The 22,521-nt window shown below is 39.4% G+C and overlaps 1 protein-coding gene across 3 annotated transcripts in view; it reads left to right on the forward strand.

The window, feature by feature from the left end:
* LOC104611796 (RING/U-box superfamily protein) overlaps positions 1-22,521 on the forward strand; it is a 61,920-nt gene extending 39,399 nt beyond the window's left edge. Inside the window, exons 7-12 of one of the 3 annotated variants that reach the window (XR_016085508.1) lie at positions 10,764-10,845; positions 19,140-19,197; positions 19,269-19,489; positions 20,212-20,304; positions 20,405-20,475; positions 22,173-22,290. Coding sequence is in view for 2 of the 3 variants with exons in the window: in XM_010279013.3 (XP_010277315.1) it covers positions 10,764-10,845; positions 19,140-19,197; positions 19,269-19,393; positions 20,212-20,304; positions 20,405-20,475; positions 22,173-22,302 (559 nt within the window). In the remaining variant the exon portion in view is untranslated. Of the gene's footprint in view, positions 1-10,763; positions 10,846-19,139; positions 19,198-19,268; positions 19,490-20,211; positions 20,305-20,404; positions 20,476-22,172 lie in introns of all 3 variants that reach the window. The other 2 variants (XM_010279013.3, XM_010279015.3) reach the window with 2 other exon arrangements.

Here is a 22,521-nt window from a genome sequence, read left to right on the forward strand (position 1 = left end):
CGTTATCATAGCTACAACATGCAAATGTTTTCTTTATCTTTATTATAAAAAAAAAACAATGTCAAATGTGGTGCACTTGGGTGGAGGATTATGTCTTGCAACATAGCCTTGCATGTGAGCCAATGGACAATTGGGATAGGGGGTACTGATAACCCACTTACAAAAGGGATGCTGGAGCTGGACATATTGTATATATATTCATTCTTTGATTCTTTATTAGTAAAACTTTACCAGTTACTCATCAAAATAAATAAATAAATAATGAGCCCGTGGACACCTTTCAGAACTCATTACCCCTAATGGTTTAACTTATTTCTTGATCACAGAGAGGTAATGATGGTTTTCCATCGGCTACTTCAAGGTTCTAAGATGTCTCTAAGTTATTAGATATAGATCAAAGAAAAACAGAGGTGTGAAGCATGGAGGGGCAAGGGTTTTGTGAAGCAAGAGATTGAAGGCAATCATTGGGGGTTGAAGCAAAAACCTTTTCATTAGAGGAGATCAGGAACAGTAGCATGACAATTATTAAAGTCAGAGAACTTGAGGAAAACTTTTATTCTCTCGGATGATGAGACTATTGTTTGGCTAAAAAACTTTGTCGAGGGAGCTATACATTTCAACCAGAGAAGGGATTGAAAGAATGAAATCTTTGGGTGCAAAAGGAAATTTAGGGCTGAAGAAAAGAGAACAAAAATGGAAGATACCTGTATATCTTGGAATTCTTTGGGGTAAACAAAAAATGGAATCTGAATGCCAGAAGATGAAAGGAGTTTGGGGTGGTTTGGGTTTGCAGGAGTGAACAGTAATGAAGAACGAAGAAAAACAGAGGCTGTAATGGCAGTAAAGGCAGGATTGCAACCGCTGAAGGTGATGATAAATATTGAAGAAAATATGTGGGAATCGGCCTTAGTTATTGCCATCCAAAGGAAGCAAGAGAGTTGCATGCACACTAGGAACTTTCTGTCACACAACTTCAATTGCAATCTGGTTCTAAAGCCATTTGCAAGCTGTTAGTGGAAATATTTTTTAGTATAATTTCTCACATAACATAATTCATCCAATTAAACTAATAACTGGGTTTTTTTTTTTGTTATTTGGGTAAGCCCCATTTAGGAAATCACGCAAGTATTCCCTTAATTATATCTCTGCTAGGGGTAGAGAAAACATTTTGATTCTGATTCAGAAGTACAAATGAATAGACTAAACTAAGTATCACTTTTCTACAGAATTTTCCTTTGAAAATTCTGGTATTTATATATTCCCCCTTTGTTTGAGAGAAAACCAACAAATAAATTGTTAGAGTACACAAAACAGGGGCATTTTGGTTATTTGGGTTTATCTATTTGAGAGTGAAAGGTCTGTTTTATTTAAGTTTGTGTCCTATCACTTATGAGGGACAATATGGTCTTTCTTGTAACTATGTTATTGGAGATAAATACAAGTGGGTCGACTAGAGAGGACTGATTTTCCTCTACTGGCCGAACCCTTCTTCTTCTCCTCTTCTTCTTCTTCTTCTTCTTCTCTACTGTAACCTAGGACTAAATAAGGTTTTCACATGGTATCAGAGCGCATGTAACAAGTTCAGATCTGCTCGTCTTGCTCTTTTATTCTGGTTTACCCAGTTTTTTTCATCGCCCTCCTCTCTAAGGTTTTGCAGATTTCTCAAGAACCACTGGGAGATTAAGGGAAAGGTTGAAAAGGAGTGGTCGTTTTTCTCTGTAGGAGGCCTTCACGCCTCCGGTTTGTGGTGCAGTGGCTGTTTGTGGTGATTTGTAGGAAGCTCTCTATTCGATGGTATGAAGAGAGCAGGTTCGGGTGAACAATGTTCAGTTGAGTCCAAGTTGGTTCTGCAGAGTGCAGTGTAAGTGTTTGGTTTAATGGCTGAGTGATTTCAGCCCTTGTATTTGGTGTGTGAATGGTTCTGCAGTGTGCAGTATAGGTGTTTGATTTAATGACTGAGTGATTTCAGCTCTTGTATTTGGTGTGAGTGGTTCTGTAGTGTGCAGTACAGGTGTTTGATTTAATGACTGAGTGATTTCAGCTTTTGTATTTGATGTGTAATGTGTATTTGAAGAAGTTGGTGGTGCTGAAAGTGAGATAAGATTTGTGGAAGTGCGTGAGGTTGTGTTGAATATTTGAAGGTGAATATTCTACATATAGCAGTGGTTTCTTTGTAAGGTAAGGTGAATTAGTTAAGATGGCATCGGTTGGAGATGGGAATGACAATAAAATAGGTGTTATGATTTCTCCAGATTACCTAAATGTTCAAATGACATATATTAAGTTGAATGGTGAGAATTATGTGCCGTGGGCAAAATATGTGGAGGTGTTTTTAAAAGCCAAGAAAAAAGTAAAACATGTGAGAGAGGAGAAACCCTCCTCTGATTCTCTAGGGCTTAGTGACTAGGAATAGGAAGATGCACAAATAATGACATGGTTGTGGAATAACATGGAACCAAAAATTAGTGTGAACTATATGTTCCTAGATACAGCTAAAGAAATCTGGGATCATGCTAAGAAACTGTATTCCGGGCAAGACAATACAATGGTGTATCAGTTGTACTAAGAGTACTTTAATATGAAGCAAGGCAGTCAAAGCTTGGAGGAATACTATGCAAGTCTGAGGAATATCCAAAATGAGCTCAATGTGTATCATCCTCTGACACAGGATGTTCAGATTCAGTAACAACAGCGTGAGCAACTTGATGTGATAAGGTTTTTGGTGGGTTTGAAGGCTGAATATGAGCTTGTCTGAGCACAAATACTAGGTGGGGTCTGCTCTTCCCTCGAAGAAGTTTTTACCCGTCTTAGGAGGACATCTATTGAGTCTATAGAGCATTCTTCTCTCTGAGACAGATCTGGTTTTGTGGTGACTAGAGGGGGAGGCCGTGGAAATAGAGGTGGAGGTGGTGGTCATGGACTTCCAGGTAACTGTGGTGGTCCCTTGTTTAACCGTGCTGGTGGCCGGAGTGGAGATCGGGACTCAAGGGGAGGTCGTGGTAAAGGAAGAAGTAATGCCCCTAGGAAGTGTACATACTGTGGATTAGAGGGGCACACGGTTAATTTCTGCTATGATTTACATGGTCCACCCAACACTTGGGCTAACCATGCTGTGACTAAGGGTAGTGGTACAACTACTGAAAGTCAGCACACTGACCCGATCCCCTCCACATCTACTGGTATTTCTGGGAAGGAGATGGTGAGTGTACCCCGTGTAGTATATGAGCAGTTCCATTAGACATCTTCTCAGCAAAACACAGCTACCCTTGTCCATTCAGGTATGGCTTGCTTGGCTTCCAAGCCTTCACACTGGATCATTGACTCCGGAGCCTCGGACCATATGTCTGGGACTCCTAATGTATTTTCTTCTCTTTTTTGGTCCTCCACATCTCAAACAGTTACTCTTGCTAATGGTTCTACATCTCCCATCTGTGGTGTTGGTGATGTTGATCTCTCTTCCTTGTCTTTATCATCTGTTTTATATGTCCCCAAGTTCCCTTTTAACCTTATGTCTGTTAGTAGATTAACCAAGTCACTTAATTGTTCCATAACCTTTTATCCCTCTTCTTGTGTGTTTCAGGATCTCAAGACAGGGATGAAGATTGGTGGAGGGCATGAGGCAGGTGGATTGTATTACCTTGATGGTGGTGGCCCTCTAGTAGCTTTTCAGTCATCTCTTACTCCTCTTCAATGGCACTGCAGACTTGGTCATCCTTCTCTCAAGGCTCTGAAGTTGCTGGTTCCTTCTTTGAGTCATCTTTCATCTTTGGATTGTGAGTCATGTCATCTTGGGAAACATCATAGAGTCTCTTTTAGTCCAAGAGTTGATAGTCGTGTCTTGAGTCCTTTTTCTTTAGTTCATTCTGATGTCTGGGGTCTGATCAAAGTGATATCATACAATGGCTATAAGTATTTTGTAATTTTTGTTGATGATTTTTCAAGGATGACATGGATTTATCTTATAAAAGATCGCAATGAATTGTTCTCTATTTTTCAAAAATTTTATCTTGAAATACGTACCCAATTTGGTGTTCATATTAAAATTCTTCGCTCCGATAATGCCAAAAAATACACCTCAATACCATTTCAGCAATACTTAGAGCACCATGGGATAGTTCATCAAACTTCTTGTGCCTACACCCCACAACAGAACGGTGTAGCTGAACGGAAAAATCGACATCTCCTTGAAACTGCTCGGACTTTGATGCTTAATATGAATGTCCCAAAGCATTTTTGGAGTGATGTTGTCCTCACATCCTGTTTTCTCATCAATCGGATGTCCATGTCCATCCTTGGAAGTCAATCCCCCTTCTCGATGTTGTTTCCCACCTAGTCTCCATTTTCTCTCACCCCAAGAGTCTTTGGATGTGTTTGTTTTGTTCAAAACTTGGGGCCTGGTTTAGACAAGTTAGATGCACGAGCTACTAAGTGTATCTTCCTTGGCTACTCAAGGACTCAAAAAGGATATAAGTGCTATAACCCTAACTTCCATAAGTCTTTTGTGTGCTCTAATGTCACCTTCTTTGAATCGATTCCTTTTTTCTCGGATATTGTGGTTTCTTCTCCTTCCCCCGTAGTTCCTCTTCCCATCCCTGTTGCGGATCCCCTTCCCGTGGTTCCCATTCCAGTTGCAGATTCACCTCCCATGCTATTTACTACTGAGAGGCCACCAATCAGACAAGTGTATACTCACAGAAGAGCACCGGCCCCTCCTCTAATTCAGCCCTCGTTGACAGATCCTATCATTGCTTCTTCTCCCTTGGACCTTGATCTTCCTATTGCCCTGCGGAAAGGTAAACGCACTTGTACTTCTCATCCTATTTCACACTATGTTTCAGCTGTTCACCTTTCTATTTCTCATCGCAACTTTATATCATTGCTACCATCTGTTTCCATTCCCAAGACTGTCCAGGAAGCCCTTACCTCCCCAGGGTGGCGGCAAGCCATGGAAGAGGAACTCTTTGCTCTACAACACAATCACATGTGGGAACTCACTGCTCTTCCTCCTAGTAAGCATGTTGTTGGGTGTAAGTGGGTCTACACAGTGAAGTATCTTCCAAATGGCAGTGTGGAGCGATTGAAGGCGAGGTTAGTGGCCAAAGGCTATTCTCAACTGTATGGTGTGGACTATATGGAGACATTTTCTCTTGTGGCTAAAATTGGTTCAGTTTGGGTGTTGATTTCATTAGCTGCTATGTATGATTGGCCTCTTGTGCAACTTGACATAAAAAATGCTTTCCTACATGGTGATCTCATTGAGGATGTGCATATGGAGCAACCGCCAGGGTTTGTTGCTCAGGGGGAGGATGGTAAGGTTTGTAGATTCAAAAAGGCAATTTATGGACTGAAACAATCTCCACGCGCATGGTTTGGCAGGTTCAGTGAAGTAGTGAAAGACTTTGGGATGAAGCAGTGTCAGGTGGACCATTCTGTGTTCATCCATGACTCAAAAGATGGGAAAATCTTGCTAGTGGTGTATGTGGATGATATTGTCATAACTGGGAGTGACAGTAATGGGATTGACAGGTTGAAGAAATTCCTACAGGACCACTTCAATACGAAAGGTTTGGGTAAGCTGAAGTACTTCCTGGGAATAGAAGTTGCAAGGTCAAGGCATGGAATTAACTTATGTCAAAGAAAATATGTTCTTGACCTACTTGAAGAAACATGACTGTTAGGTGCTAAACCAACAGACTCCTATGGAACTTAATGTCAAGTTGAGTGTTGATGCAGGTGAAGAGTTTGATGTTCTTGGAAGATACAGGAGGTTGGTGGGAAAGTTGAATTATCTGACTATTACCCGACCAGATATATCATTTGCTGTGAGTATGGTGAGTCAGTTTATGCAACATCCTCGGATTTCTCATTGGGAAGCAGTTCTAAGGATTGTTAGGTACCTGAAGGGTGCTCCAGGTCATGGTTTGCTATACCAAAGTGGAGGGACTCTTGAAATAGTAGGGTATATAGATGCTGATTGGGCTGGTTCTTTATCAAATAAGAGATCAACTACAGGGTATTGTACCTTCCTTGGTGGAAATCTTGTAACTTGGAAGAGCAAGAAACAAATAGTGGTGGCAAGGAGTAGTGCAGAAGCTGAGTACAGAGCTATGGCTCATACCACATGTGAACTAGTATAGTTGAAGAACGTGCTACAAGAGATGGGGTTCTCGGTTGACAAACCCATGAGACTATACTGTGATAACCAAGCTGTTGTTCACATCTCTTCCAACCCAGTCTTCCATGAGAGAACCAAGCATATTGAGGTTGATTGTCACTTTGTGAGAGAGAAAGTGATAAGTGAAGTGATAACCACATCTCATGTGAGCTCAGAAAATTAGTGGGCAGATCTCTTTACAAAGGGATTGTCTCGGGGCAGAGTAGATTATATTTGTGACAAGCTGAGACTACATGACATATACTCTCCAGCTTGAGGGGGAGTGTTAGAGTACACAAAACAGGGGTATTTTGGTCATTTGGGTTTATCTATTTGAGAGTGAAAGGTCCGTTTTATTAAGTTTAAGTTATGTGTCCCATCACTTATGAGGGACAATATGGTCTTTCTTGTAACTATGTTATTGGAGATAAATACAAGTGGGTCAAGTAGAGAGAGGACTGATTTTCCTTTACTGGCCGAACCCTTCTTCTTCTTCTTCTCCTCCTCTTCTTCTTCTTCTTTTTCTTCTTCTTCTTCTCCTTCTTCTCTACTGTAACCTAGGACTAAATAAGGTTTTCACATAAATAAACAAAACTTTTTATACATAACAAGTAAATAGGTATTATAAGAAGTCATATTTTATCAATAAGGCTACAAATGGCCTTTACATTGTGGTTATGTGCATTATCATGCTGTGAGGAATCATAATCAACCAAGTTTCATGAACAAGGCTATAGATGGTTGTCTCCCTCACATAACATAATGCTTTTCAGGGTCAAAATGAAGTAAGGAACCATAATTAGCCAAGTTTCATAGACAAGGCTATAGATAATTATCTCCTTACATGTATTTCAATATGAAACAAGGAAGAAAAGAAAAATAAAAGGAAGAAAGAAAGGAGTGAGAGGAATAGATAGAATATGGTCTTCCATCTCATGTGGGAAGCACAAGGAGTATCATTTTGAAGGGGTGTAGGAAGAAAACAAGATTCCCTACCTTCTTCCTTTTTTTTATGCTCTCCACACCAATCTTCTTCTCTTTTCTCTTCCCACTTGTTTCTTAGTGCTAGAAATCCTGTAGATAAATTAGTACTAGCCAACAAAAAAGGCATTAGCCCCTTCTCCTTGTAGGAGAGGGGTTTATATAGAGGAGGGAGGTGGTTAAGTAACTCCTCACTCCTCTCTTCTTAGAGTGCCAAGTGTCACCCCACTTAAAATGGGTTAAGGAGGGAAAAGAAAACTCTTCCTTCCTAAGGTGACAAGTGTCCCCCCACTTAAAGTGGGTTAAGGAGGGAGAAGAAAACTCTCTCCCCTAGGATGACATGTGTCCCCCCATTTAAAGTGGTTAGAAGAGGGAAAATAACTCTCTCCCCTAGGGTGACATGGGTCCCCCCCACTTCAAGTGGTTAAAGGAGGGAAAATAGCCCTCTTGTTAGAATAGGACAAGTGGGATCCCCTTATAAATAAGTGGTACACCTCACAAGAAATTAATTAATATAGATATATTCTTTTAGGGCCTGTTGTTTCATTAAATGGGCTCTACTGTAGGCCCATTAAATGCTTATTGCATTACAAACAAGCCCAATTAACTTGGGGCTTGTTGTTCACTAAACTATTGCAGGCCCCTTTCTTTACTAAAATGTTTCAGCCCACCAATAGGACTGACTGGGCTTATAAGAAAGCCCTTTTTCTTCTTTATTATTATATTTTTTAAGCTGTGTCTGGGAGTACCTTAATAACCTTCTCCCAGTCCAGCAAACTTAAGGACTTAACACAAGCACAAAGGCTGTTTTTATTTTTGCTGTATCCAGCAGCAGAAAGGATTGTGATGATTTAGTCACATTGGGGTCTCTTGACGCTCTATAAGTGGTGTCCCTTACCAAATGGAACCCAGACCTTGGTTACCCAGGCATTGAAATTAGGGGTAGTTGGTCTTCTGTTCAACATGTGGACAGAGGAAGTTCTGGAAATGGTGGGGATCTCTGCAAATGCTTCCTTCAAGCTAATCAAGAACACTTTGCAGTACAAAAACTTGAGAGTTGCTCAAATAAAGATTGTAGGAGATAGGCCTGATCGTGTCCCTAGGGTGGTGGAGTTCATGCATGAGGGTAAGCAGGTCAAAGTTTGGATTCTGTCACCCTTGGAGCTTCAGCTATGGTGAGATTGCAAGGAGGAAGATGACCTGGCATTTATTGGGACAAGTGACGAGCAACTAGCAAGGATACAGGGGACAATGTCTCTTCACAAAAATAGGATACTAAAAGGACGGTGAACGAGAATGTTTATCTTAGAAGGTTAAAATTTATGAGCCTTTGGTGACCCTTGATAAGAATCTAATGGTTAATTTTAATTCCTTTTCCAAGGTGGTTTCTCAAGAGCCAAAGGGTCAGTAGATTTTTGTTTCGAGAGTTGGGGTAGCCGGAATAACTTTTAATGAAGTTCAAGTAGGGACTGTCAATGAGCTGTGTGGGATTAAGTCGAACCAATTGATGAGGCCAACTCAGTTAATCAAGCTGGTTCGCCCATGTCTTCAAAGTTTTGGGGGAGGCAAGTCTCAAGGTTTTTAAATAGAGGGGGAATTTTTAATGGAAGGTTAAAAGTGAATACTAGGAGGGGTAAAAATGGAATTTTATTTAAACATCAAAAGAAAAAAGAACTTGTAGGAGAGAGGTCTAGGGGTGCTTCAGATTTTGTAGTACAGAGGAGTAACAGAGAGGAGAGTGAAACTTGGGAATGGGTGATTACCAAGTTTGTTTGTGATTTTGAGAGATTGCATCAAGAAGCAATCTCATTTGGCTTGGAATTGGGAGGCTGGTCAACACAAGGTTGGGAAAGGTTCGAACGAGGAGCCTCAATGGATTGAAGGTGTTGATCAGAGTACATGGTTGTTGAGCATTCTCCCATTGAAGTGGAGGTTGATTTGATTTTGCGCTCATTGGAAGACGAAGGGCATTTAGGAGGGGACTTATTGGTAACGAAGGGTAGAAAGTCTTCAAACTTTGGCCAAATAGAGGAGCCACTTTTTAAGAAGATGATCATGGTGGTAAGGCTGAGCACCTGATTTCTGTTGTTGATAGTGAAGAACAAGGTGTGGGAAGTTTTAAGGGAAGCTTTATTCCAAGTGGAGGTGGAGTAGGAAGTGACAAAGGAAGAGGAACAAGTGGAAGAGAAACTAGTGTTGAAACTGTTGCATGGTCAAGTGGGGTGGATTCGAAGATTCGAAAATTGAGGAAGCAGTAAAAACAAACATTAGTAGAAGAGGTGGAAGGTTTTGATGGAGTTGTCAACACCAACCTAAACAACCATGAACCCACAGGTCATTCTGAGGTAAGTAGTAATGCTTAGGAAGCTGATCAGGTGACTTCAGGAGTAAGACTTCAAGAGGTGAGGCTGGGAGAGGAAGAAAGAGAAGATTTAGAGCTAGGAGAGAAAGGTAGTGGTGGTGGGGGAGATAAGGAGACTATTAAGGGTGGAGTTGGTAGAGAAAAAAAGGGTAATGTTGATGTGGTGGGCCTAAACAAAGGAGGTGGAGAGGTCGTCTAGAGTAGGTGAAAGGAGGGGGTCCTAGAAGTTGTTTCTCCTGCTAATGTGAATGCTGGAGTGGGTTTATGTGTGGAAGGTTAAGAGGAGTTGGTAGGGGAGGCGGAGGAGGGAGAAGGGTGTGAACTAGGGGATGTAGAAAGGATTGGGGGGAAAAATCTTTTTTTTCTTTTTTTGATAAATGGTGAGAAAAATCTTTTTGATGAAGGTTTGAGAGAGGAAGAAAGGGGTGAAATTAACAAGAAGAGTTGTGAAAATTTTAATTCATGAAGTCAAAGAGAGGGAGAAGAGTGAGATTAAGGAAATCGAAGAGATAGTTGTGATTGTAAGAAAGGGAGAGGTGGGAAGTGGTGGTGATTGTGACTTAAAGATTTACAAAAGGAAAAAGAAAACTAGAACCAAGCGGTTAAATGATGAAGATGGACTTGAGAATGAGTTAGAAGAGGAAGAATTTAATTCAGATGAAGTGATTATAGATGAAACACACATAGTAGAAAGGCGGATTGAGATTGAGGAATGGTAAACATAGAAGTGAAGGTGTGTAAAATGTTGGGTCTGGTGTTTTCTGAGGGTGAAGAGTTTGCAAGGAAGGTGTTCAAAGAATTGGATGAGAAGGGTAGGACGTAAGCAGATTTGAATTCCGAAGCAGTGGGTTTTAAATTATGGGTAGAGGAAGTTTTGAAAAGGCGGAGATCATCTGCAGCTGAAGAGGTTGTTGAGGAGCACAATGGCATGATATTGTGCTCAATCTCAGTTGGAGTTAAGGTTGATCCTAAATATGGCTCTTGATGGTGCACAATGATGGAACAGGATTTGTGTAGCCAACCCAAAAATGTTGGGCTTAAGGTTGAGTTAGTTGAATTTTGTGACATTTGCTAAAGACTTTATGTCAAGTTTCACTAAAGGCTTATTGTATTTGATGTTTTATGGTAGAACATTTTCCTTTGCTAGGTAATCAGTATTGAATTGCTTTACACTTGATTCTTGATTTTCTTTTAACCATTGGATGTATTACAAGATTTTGAGAAATTATTAATTGGATGTTTTCCTTTGTCATTAATTGATGACAGTGGTGCTTTTCTTGAAGATGCTGTTGTCGTTTCTTGTGGACATTCATTTGGAGGTTTGATGTTGAGAAAGGTTCTTGAAACGGTAAGTAAACCCATTCTCCTCTCCATTATCCCCCGCTAAGCACATTTGGAGAATATATTATATGTTTGATTGATATCTGCAGAATTCCACTTCCACATTTAACAATGATAATGTATTTCATGCAGAGCCGAGGAATGTTTATAAAACATGGTTCTATTAATGAGATATGTTAAAAGGTTTAATGTGCCTGTTAGTCATAGTAAATATCCTTCTGTGGAGCTTAAATTAGAATATGCAATACTTGTATTGTACTGGACAATGTGCATTCCTAGCTTTTCACACAGTTTCTTGTTAAACTTTAAACTTTGACTGGCTATGTCTGGGCTTATATGATGAAATTAATGACCTTTACTGATCTAAAAAAAAAAAAGATGAAGAGAAATCTTTGTTGATACCTGGTTTTGGGTCCATGTTGCCAAGCACATAGGGTGCTGTTCTCATTAAGACCAAGGTTCAGAATTTTGATTTCAATGGATGTTTGACCATGCAAAAATGAGAAACTTTTAGGATATTTGCTAGTTCTGTTAAGATCTCTTAAAAATCTAGAGAAATTAAGGAAATGCTAGCAAAAACATGGAAGTTGTTTCCGAAACTTAGTGATTGTTGAAAAAGTGTAATTGCACATTTAAAACTAAAAAAAACCATTGCAAACACCTTTTCTATATCAAATAACAGAAGAATAAGAAACTTAAACAAGAATACTGATTGCCGAAAACATTTTTTTGTATGAATAACAGAACAATTTCATTAAAGGAGAGAAATTTATAATACAAGGGATCAGTCATCAGAATGTCATCCCATCCCCCCAAAATAGTTTCTCTCCTACTGCTTTTGCCGCCCTGTCTGCCATCCCATCTGCAGATCTGTACACCCTCGAAACTGCAGCTACTCTGTCTCTTTTAAGCTCATTTATCTCTCTTAGGATGTGTCCATACTGCTAAGGGCACTTTCCTTCATTTTGAACCCATCCCACGACCACTTTTGAGTCCCTTTAAACAATGATGTTAGTGTAATTATTCCCGTAGAACTGATGGGACTATTGCTCTAATCTCATTGTCATGGCCTGCAGGTCCTGCGTAAAGAGTAAGTATATGTCCAATGCCATTTCTAAAATCTCCCTCAATTCCAGAAGGTCCTCAGTTACTTCTGCTGCAGCCAATCAAAGTTATTGTTTAAAAGGTGTGGTAGTGGTGCCCAAATGGGTTGAACAGTCACTCTAGTAATGTATGAATTTGCTATCGTCCCTAATTTCCAATAACATCATCAGTAGTGAAGGAACTGAACAAACTCAGTGATTTCACCCAATGTGTCACTCTCACGGTAATGAGGTCAATAAGAATTCTTCTGTCTTGAGACTTTTCCTTGAATAATCCCCCATTTCTTTCCTCCCAAATATCCCATAAAATTGCAGTTCTAGAACATCTCCATAGTGTCTTTCCTTTTCATGTGGGTAGGTTTAAAAAGGTGTTGCTGAAAATTAATTGCAAATCCAAAGGAGTCCAACAATTTCATCGAAACTTGAGAAAGCTTTGTTGATATTTGGAAATTTTGAATGTTCACTGCTGAACTTATCTATCATCATCATCATCATCATATTTGTTAAGTGTCATATCCATTGTTAAACTATGAGTCCCTAAATCATTTCTTACTACCTCAACCAATCTCTTTTTTTTTTGGTCTAGCCCTTCAATTTGTACTATATCACTTCTTATGAGTGCTGGATATGGTCTTCTCTACAGGTGACTAAACCATATCCAGCGCCCCTTCAACTAGTGTTAAAAATCTCCCTTGCTCTTCTTCCTCCTCATCCCCCTCCTCTCAAGGAGATCTATGCCTCCTTATGTTCAGGAAGCTTATGCCTCTTACATTCTGAACTACACCTCACACCTCTAGGTAGTGGAACGCCTTGTGTCACACCTCTGCATTTTAAATCATATGGGAGAAGCTTCTCACTGAAAAGTTTTTACACCACATATTACTATTCAGTTACAGCTAGCAAAGTGTCTTAACTGTAGGAGTTAGTAAGATTCATCTACACAAGATTATTGGCAGGTTAGGCATGATTGGTATCTTCACACCAAATTGAGGGGAGTATTGAGTTGTACAGATAAAATTGCATTTTTGATGTACCCAATTGATGCAAGTGCTTATAAGAAGATTTTAAGCAAGTCTCAACAAAAGAAATTGAAGAAAAAGGGTCAAATAGTAGACTTGCAGAATGCATCGTCAACTGGAAAAGAACTGTTTCACTGGTCAAATGTTGTTTGATTTGGCTGGATTTGGTGGCACGAGTGTACACTTACAGAACTTCAACACTGTAGAATTTCAGCTCAACCCAACATGTTAAAGTGCCCCAACTAACAACTTTAAGTTGGCTGGATTTTGTGTTCTGCAAGTCATGGTCAATGTCCTAGTCAACAACTGTCTATGGAGCAGTTGGGCAATGAGCTTATCAAACCTGCAACCAACCTAGGAATATAGATCCATGTGTTAAGGTGGAAATCCCTGATTTTCTGGTGAAGAAGCACTGGAAGAAGTGTTGGACTGGTCAATGCTGTAAAGAGTCTTTCATTCTTTTGAACCTTCGGAAGACAAGAAGGTTAAGCATGTGGTGATACGATTGAAAGGCTATGCTTTAGCTTGATGGCAACAAGTTCAAGCAACAAGGCTACATCATGGGAAGACAAAAATTCAAAATTGGGAGAAGATGCAAAAGGTCATTAGAGGACAATTCCTACCACTGAATTATGAAGGCTATCTATTTTAGCAATATCAGAATTTGTGCCAAGGAAACAGGTCAGTTCGAGACTATATTAATGATTTTTATAAGATAAAAACTAGAGCAAATCTTAGTGAGCCTGAAATACAAACCATCCAAAGGTATATTATGGAGCTGAAAGTGAGCATTTGTCACTTAGTTGAGTGCAACCCTGCTGGACATTGGCAGCAGCAGTTCAGCTCACAACGAAGGTTGAAAACCAGCTCTCACAAGCTAGTTGTCGACCTCCAAACACTACCTTTAACAAAAGTAAAGCTGTAGTTTCCACCAATGCCTAGGGCAATGAATTATTTGTTATAAATGCAGGTGTAGGTACATAGTGCTCACTCAGTCCTTCAAAGTACAGAAGACATTAAATTAATACCATATGAACTTATAACGCATCGCACGCTCGCGATAAACACACGGTTCATCGCACGTTCGCAATGGACTTGTACTTAATACAAGCCTAAAACATGTTCTAGTTAAATCTGCGATGAACCTTGACTGCGCACGACTCTGCAATAAACCTCAGAGACACACGGTCCAGCGATGAACTCCAGAGGAGGCGAGGAGCACGGTCTTACAATAAACCCTGGACCGATACGGATTCCCGGTTCGTTAAGAACCGGGCTTAAATACTAAGCGCATGTGTTCTAAGTAGCGTGCGTAATAGGGCGCCACGTAGGTTTAGTAAAGGGGCTGCCCGCTACGCAATGACGTTAGTAGCGCCACATCGGTCAAGTAAGGTGCAAAAAGGTTGTAGTACACGTGGGTTATGAGAATCCTCGGGTGAAAGGAAAGTCAACCCTTGAGAGATCTCAAAAGAACATGTGGTGAAACTCTAGTAATGCTCCTTAATGACCGATAGCGGATCTAATATTCTCTTTCCTAGTAGAAAACGAGCACTTTTGGCTCCTTCCTTTCGGGACCTCGGGATCCTTGCCTATAAATAAAGATCCTCCTCCTAACGAAAGGGATTCATTCAACTCTTGATCAACCCTATCATTGGATTCCCTGCTTAGCCGTCTCATAACTCCCCTTGCCCTAGCCTCCCGGTTGATTCTCTTCTCCTGGTCTTCCTTTGTCCTTCAAGGAGACCACTCCCACATTGCCTGGCCACCTCCTACTTACAGCAGGGAATAGGGGCAAGTTACTTTGGCAAGAGAGGAAGAAGAACATATTTGATGATGAACTTGAAGGAGATGATCCACTTGCTGAGTTATTAGACCAACGTGAAGAAGAAAAGATCCATGATGATTGTGATGCACTAGTTCTAGTAGTTAGGCACATTCTTTATACCCTTAAGGCAACTGAAGAAGAGTGGCTAAGGAGGAACATCTTCAAGACGTGGTGTACAACAAGTGGAAGACTATGCAATGTTATTATTGATAGTGGTAGCTGTAAGAATCTTGTGTCTCAAGAAATGGTCACTAAATTGAATCTCAAAACTGAACTGCATGCCAAGCCCTATTGCATTGTATGGTTCAAGAAAGGAGAACCTAAGGTGACTAAGCAGTGCTAATTTCTTATTCCATAGGCCAGAAATGCAAAGACAAGGTTTTATGTGATGTAGAGATGGAAGAAGCATGTCATTTACTCTTAGACAGGACATTGCAATTTGATAGGAAGACAGTTCATTTAGGAGACAAGAACACCCATTCCTTCTTTAAGGATGGGCAGAAAATTGTTCTTGCACCAATTAAGGATGAGGAGTTTCCAAAATCCTTCAAGGAGGAGGGAAAACAGGTGCTGACCACCCAAAAATTTGAAGCAACTTGCAAGAGAGTGGCATAACATATGTGCTACTTGTTCAAGAAGTGAAAGAGGAAAAGCAACTTGATATTCCCAATGAAGTTCAGCCACTACTAGAAGAATACAAGGAAATTATCCCTGCAGATTTGCCTGGTGGATTGCCCCCTATTAGGAGTATCCAACACCACATTGATTTAGTTCCCGATGCCAGTCTACCCAACTTGCCACATTATAGGATGAGCCCCAAGGAGCATAAGGATCTGCAAAGACAAAGTTTATGAATTATTAAGAAGGGATTTATTTGGGAATCAATGAGCCCATGTTCCGTACCAGCCTTGTTGTCGCCAAAGAAGGATGGAACATGGAGAATGTGTGTGAACGGCCATGCCATCAACAAGATCACTATTAAGTACTGATTTCCAATAGCTTGATTAGATGACATGTTAGGCTTGCTTCATGGTGCCAAAGTATTCTCCAAGGTTGACTTGAAAAGTGGCTACCATCAAACCAGAATTCAAGAAGATGATTAGTGAAAGACAACTTCCAAGACATGAGATGATCTTTATGAGTGGTTAGTAATGCCTTTTGGTTTATCTAATGCTCTTAGCACTTTCATGTGTGTAATTAATCAAGTCCAAAAACCATTTATTGGGAGGTTCTAATTGTTTATTTTGATGACTCTTATGTATAGTCCTTTTAAAGAGGCTCATATACAATATCTAAGGGAAGTGCTAGAGACTCTATGCCAAGAATAACTCAATGCCAACTTGAAATAGTGTCATTTTCTAACAGACCAGCTGCTGCTTTGGGATATATTGTGAGTTCAGATGTTATACGAGTTGGTGATAGTAAGGTGGAAGCAGTTCGCAATTGGCCTACACCTAACAAAGTTTTCATGGTTTAGCATCATTTCATAGGCGCTTTATCAAAGACTTCAGCACTATAGCAGCACCGGTGACTGATTGTTTAAAGGAAGGCAAGTTTACATGGAGTAAGGAAGCGAAGATGAGCTTTCAATTGCTTATGGAGAAGCTCTATACAGCACCCGTGTTAGCTATGCCAAGTTTTGAGAAATTGTTTGAGGTGGATTTAACGCATCAAGTATTGGTATAGGAGCACTTCTCAGCCAAGAAGGAAGGGCCTATCTATTCTTATAGTGAAAAACTGAATGCAACATGAAGAAGATACAACACTTATGACCAAGAATTATATGTCGTGGTGCAAGCACTTAGTCATTGGAGGTATTACTTAATACAAAATACCTTTGTACACATGAATAGCATCCATCGACCTGGTGGAAGGCTTGGTGGGTGGGCGGATTTTATACAAGAGTATACTTTTGTGTTAACGTACAAGTCAGGAACGAAGAATAAGGTGGCAAATGCACTTAGTAGAAGAACAATGTTGCTGTCTACCATGTCAACTTAGGTGATTGGGTTTGAATTTCTTAAAGAATTATACCCTACAAACCCTAACTGTGCTGAAATTTGGAATACTAGTACTAATGGAGTGCAAGGTGAATATGTCCTGGACAATGATTTTCTCTTTAAAGGAAATCACTTGTGTGTTCCCCAATTTTCTCTTAGAGAGGCTATTATATCAGATCTACATGGAGGTGGATTAGGAGGACAGTGGGAGAGATAAGACCTATGCACTTGCGGAAGACGAGTAATTTTGGCCAAAGATAAGAAGGGACATGATTAGGCTTGTAGATAGGTGTATCACATGTCAAACAAGAAAAGGACACTTGTAGAATACTGGCTTGTATACTCCATTACCAGTCCCAACAGTACCATGGGAAGATGTAAGCATGGACTTTATGCTTGGATTGCCAAGAATTCAGAGGTATGGACTCTTTGCCAAGAACTCAAAGAGGTATGAACTCCATTCTTGTTGGATTATCAGCTGTGAGAAGGCAGCCGATGCTTCTAATATTGCTAATGTGTACTTCCAAGAAGTGGTTCGTTTGCATGGGATTCCTAAGTTGATTATTTCCAATAGAGATTCCAAATCTCTTTCCCATTTTTGATGTACTTTGTGGAAGAAATTTGAGATTGAATTGCAGTATGGTTTTTCCCACCATTCCCAAACTGATGGCCAAATAGAAGTGGTAAATAGGAGTTTAGGAAACCTCTTGCAATGCTTGGTAGGAAAGCATGCAAAACAATTGGAGGCTGTTATTGCTCAAGCTGAATTTGGTCAAGGAATCGTACCATAGGTAAGAGTCCTTTTGAGGTTGTTTATGGAAGGAAGCCTACATGTTTTCTAGATTTGGTTCCTCTTTCCGAAACTAGAAAACAGTGTTCAAGCAGAAAAGATAGTAGATCAGATGTCAAAGCTTCATGAAGCCATCCATTTGAAGATAAAAGAATCTAGTGCAAGGAACAAGGCATATGCAAATCATAGAAGAAGACTCCAGACTTAGTGATGGTTTATTTATGAAAGGAAAGGTTTCCAGCCGACAGTAATTCAAAACTTAGTAAGAAGAAGATAGGACCTTTCAAGGATCTTAAGAAAATTAATGACAATTCCTATGAGATTGATTTGCCTGCTGATTTGGAAATCGGTTCTACTGTTAATGTTGCTGATCTCTCCGTGTACCATGGAGGAGATGAAGAAGCTGAGGTTGACAACATCCTAGCCTGCCAAATACTCACTTTGATGGAAAAGATTATCTTGAATATTTAACCAATGGAAGGGAGATGACTTAGAAGATGGTTTCGGGATTTCAAGAGAACTACACATGATTGATCCTCATTCTCTTGAAGTCTTTGACTCAATTCACTCAGGGACGAGTGCTTTCCAAGGAGGGACTGATGCATGTGCTCATTCTCTTGAAGTCTTCTCCTTTTCCTTTTTCTTTCCTCTATCCCTCACTTGCCAATACACTCAAGCATCACTAGAATCACTGACATAATCTTACAGATAGAGTTCCAATATTTCAGAAATGGCAATTTATCAAAAAAAAATATTTCAGAAACGGCTATACTGCACCATAATGGCATGTTGCAAAATTTACAAATCTATGAAAAAAAGTGTTTCTTTTAGCATAGAGTAAAGTTGGTGGGCTGTAAATGTACAACATTTTTATGTAATGTTGTACCACTATGGTATGGTATTGCAACATTTACAGATCTATGTACAAAATGTGTTTTCTTAGCTAGTCTGAAGCTGGTGGCTGTAGATTGTATTGAGAGTAAGATCAGTGAGCCATATATTGTGCTGAGGTTTCGCTTTCTACTCTGTTAAGCCTGGTGGTTTGTCCTTCAGTTATATTGTAGGGAAATTGGTATTGCTATTCTTCTGTGTGGCTGGGTCCCCCCCATCTTATGTTTTCTCTTTTTGATCTTCTTAATATTTTTTTTCTATTTTTCTTGCCCTCTGTATACATACTATATGCTCTCTGCTTTTTAATATAATAATGTATAGTTTTTTTTATTATTAATGATCATGCTTCTATATGAGTAATTAGTTACTATACACAATTAAATGCAAACTAAAATTGTAACAAAATGACAATAGCCCCTTTTGTATCATGATCATTAAAATGGTTTCAAAATCAATTACACTCTCACTTCTCCATTTCCTTTTTTTTCAACAGATTTAATAATCCTGACAAAGGAGAGGATTTTTTTTTTCTTTTCTTATTTGGAAAGGGTGGATTAGAGTGTGTATTATATCATGTATTCAAAAAGTGTAATCATGTAAATTGTAGTATATACGCAAGATTCAATACAATGAAAATGCTTTAAGCTCCCAAAATTCTTGTTTTTCATGACAGTCCAGATGTAGCCTCTGCAGTGCCGAAATTGAAAGTGGATCTTTGATCCCTAATCATGGTAATAGTCATCTCCTTATACATACATCACATTATTTTTCCATCATCTACTGAAACTGATCTTCTCCACAGCCTTGAGAGCTGCAGCTGCAGCCGTGAAGCACGAGGATGATCGGAGACTCTTCCATAATGCAACTCTTCGAAAGCGCCGGAGAGAAGTAGGTGAACAAATGGATTCAATAAGGAGACTAAACAGGGTATACTTCAGAAAGTATTAGTACATCAAGAGAGATCTATACTTCCACTCAAAACCTTATTGGTATATATAGGGGTACAAAAACATTAAGATTAAGGTAATGGGTGAATGTAGTAACTGGATGGGTGCTGTTTTTGTGTCACTTCCTTTATGTTCCAATTAAAAAAAATCAAAGTGGCTTTATAAAATGCATATCTCAAGAGTGCAGTTGCTGTAAATCAAGGACTATGTCAACTGCATTTTACAGTAAAACAGCTGTTAACTAAATATATATGGTACTTTCAAACTGTGTTATCTGTGTGTGGGAAATGCTCCCAATATCTCAAGGATAAGCTTTATAGGCAGAACCAGAGAACCTTAAAAATTAGTTTTCAATAGTTTGTTTCTTGTGAATTCTATGGCCATCTGGGTTCCCATTTCTGTGGCAACATCTCCTTTGTCAAAGATCATGTTTTGCTGTAATCCATGCTTATGCATCATGACCATTTTAGAAACTGCCATGAGATGGTGTTATTACAAGTTTTGAGAGTAAAACTGCCAATTTACTGATACTTCAGTCACCCATTACGTTAATGTTAGATCATGTGATGGCAAACCTCTCCTTTGTCAAAGATCATGTTTTGTTACAATTCATGGTTGTGCACCATGTCCATTTTAGAAACTGCCATGAGATGGTGTGATTACAAAGTTTTGAGAGTAAAACTGCCAATTTACTGATACTTCAGTCACCCATTACGTTAATGTTAGATCATGTGACAGACTGCAAGAATACTCGATAAGAAACTATAGTATTAATGCATTGAGCATAAAATGTTTCAGGAAAATGGGGAGATGACTACAGATGGTGACAGCCCTAGACTACAAAGAGGGGTACAATATCCATTCTCTGTGAATGAGAAAGTGGTAATTAAGGTGATTTCTATCACAAGCTTTTAATTGCAGTAAGCTTCTGATTATAATGTATTTTGCCATTTAAGTGAAACTGCTGCTGATGGATTACTCGGTTCTGCAGGGAAACAGGAGGACTCCAGATAAATTTGTTGGAAAAGAAGCTGTGATTACATCTCAGTGCCTCAATGGCTGGTTAGTTCTCAAACCTTGCTTTTCTTTATCAACCGAATAGTTCTGTTGTTGGCCTTTGGTACAGCCAAGGTTTTTTTTCTGGTAAAGATACAGCCAAACTTTTTAATATATTAAATTAAGGGTGCAAATGGATGGAGTCAAATTCGGATAGGGGTATATCCAAATTTGGTTCAAATCTGATGGATATACATAAACCCCAATTCGACTTCAATTTGATTTCGTAATCAGATATCCTGATCCGAATTCGATTCGTCTCTAAGAGGCATACTTAAGAGGTGAAAATGACTTGAAGAGATTGGAACAATAATGGCATACTGATTGGAACTTGGAAGAGACGAAGACATAGAAGCTGGAAGAAGAAGGTATACCGTCTCCTCTGTTCCCCTTGTAGTTGCAGAGCAAAACGGTGATGCCAATCTCCCACTTTTTTATTTCATTCTGTTTATCTTGTTTCTTCCTTTTTGTATTATTCTGAAACCCCTTGCATCAACTAAAGCCCAAAACTATTCGCTAGTATCACCACTTAGCTAGACTGGATGAGCATGAATAGCCTCAAGAAGCCAAAGCTCTGCTTTCCAAACCTGTCAAGAAATTAGGGTTTTAGGAGTGAGCTTTCCTTGCAACTTGATTGGTTTCTACTCCAAACTGTGACCAAGGCTGTGTGATCTCCATGGTGAGGTAGCAATTGGCGGTAATAACAAGGAGGTGGTCTAACTGTCCAACCACAAGCAGATGATGGAGATGGGCAATGATGATATATGTAGGAAGATGTGCTTGAGACGAGTCAATGACCGCCAAGGCTTTGTGAAGATGGAACAGGGTTTTAGACTTTTAGGGTTTGGGACAAACGAACAGAAATGATGGGACTAGACAAGCTTCGAGTCTTTCAAAACCTGTTTGTCAGATACGTGTTCGCATATATAGTATATAAAATAATATATTTTATAATATATAAATATAATACATATTATTTTATATTATGTTATATGTGTATATGTAATTGAATCGAATTGCATTTTAACGGATCAAATTACGTAATATCTGAATTTGATCTGATAACTCAATGATCATATTTACCAATCTGTTCCGATTAGTTTAGGTGCATATGGATATCTGAATCCGGCTTAATCGAATCAGATTCGTATTCAAATTGTATCAGAATCTGATTCATTGGCACCCCTATATTTAATCATATCTGTTGAGTGATATGAGAAATCTTTTGATGAAGTTAAAATACCCAAAGACCTTAACAGCCATTAGACATTCTCTTTAGTCTTTACTCATGATGAGGCTCTAGCTTTGTAAAAAAAAGGAAGCCATAGGGGAGAATTTACACTCATGGTGGTTGAGTGTAAAATTACTCATGATGGTTGAGCCTTTCTATATTCACTTCAGAAATTACAGTGTAGTTGACAGCGCAGAGAAATAGAACAGCTCATCTTTAGTTTAGTTTATTTTCTTCTTGTTTCTTATTTCATTTTGAGGTTTTTTTGGGGGTTAGTCTATCACCTTAACTTCCTTCATTGGGTAAACATCTTAAACTTTGGTTTTTGTTGGCACAATTAATATGCTGCCAGTGCCAGGCAACAGCTAGACATTTTGACCTAGCAAGTCAAGTTCATGCTTTGGAAAGAAGCATTAAGTTACAAATTTAATTCGTATATCATTAAACTCTTTTTATTTTTACTTTGTTGTAGGTACCTTCTAAAGATCCTTGGAAGTGGAGAGAGTGTCCGCCTGCAATACCGCTCTCTGCAGAAGATCTCAAGCCCTCAGTCCACTGAGGATGGGCATCCATCTCAGGCAATCATTCAGAGCACAAGCTGAAGGGAACATGTTAACTCCGCTTCATCTGAGGGTGCCGCCTGGATCCTCAGGCCAAGTCATATTGTTGTTAAGCTCTTGTAAAGGGAAGAAAAAAAAAAGGAATTGAAAATGCTGGGTGGGTTTCATGAATGTTGTTACAGGAGAAACCCCAAAACTCATAATTTGTAAAGAAAGACGATTGATGTTAATACACCAAAACTCTTTCACTCCTTGCATGAA

Source organism: Nelumbo nucifera, chromosome 4 (genome assembly GCF_055504915.1).
Source record: "Nelumbo nucifera cultivar China Antique chromosome 4, China Antique-T2T, whole genome shotgun sequence".
Taxonomy (NCBI): domain Eukaryota; kingdom Viridiplantae; phylum Streptophyta; class Magnoliopsida; order Proteales; family Nelumbonaceae; genus Nelumbo; species Nelumbo nucifera.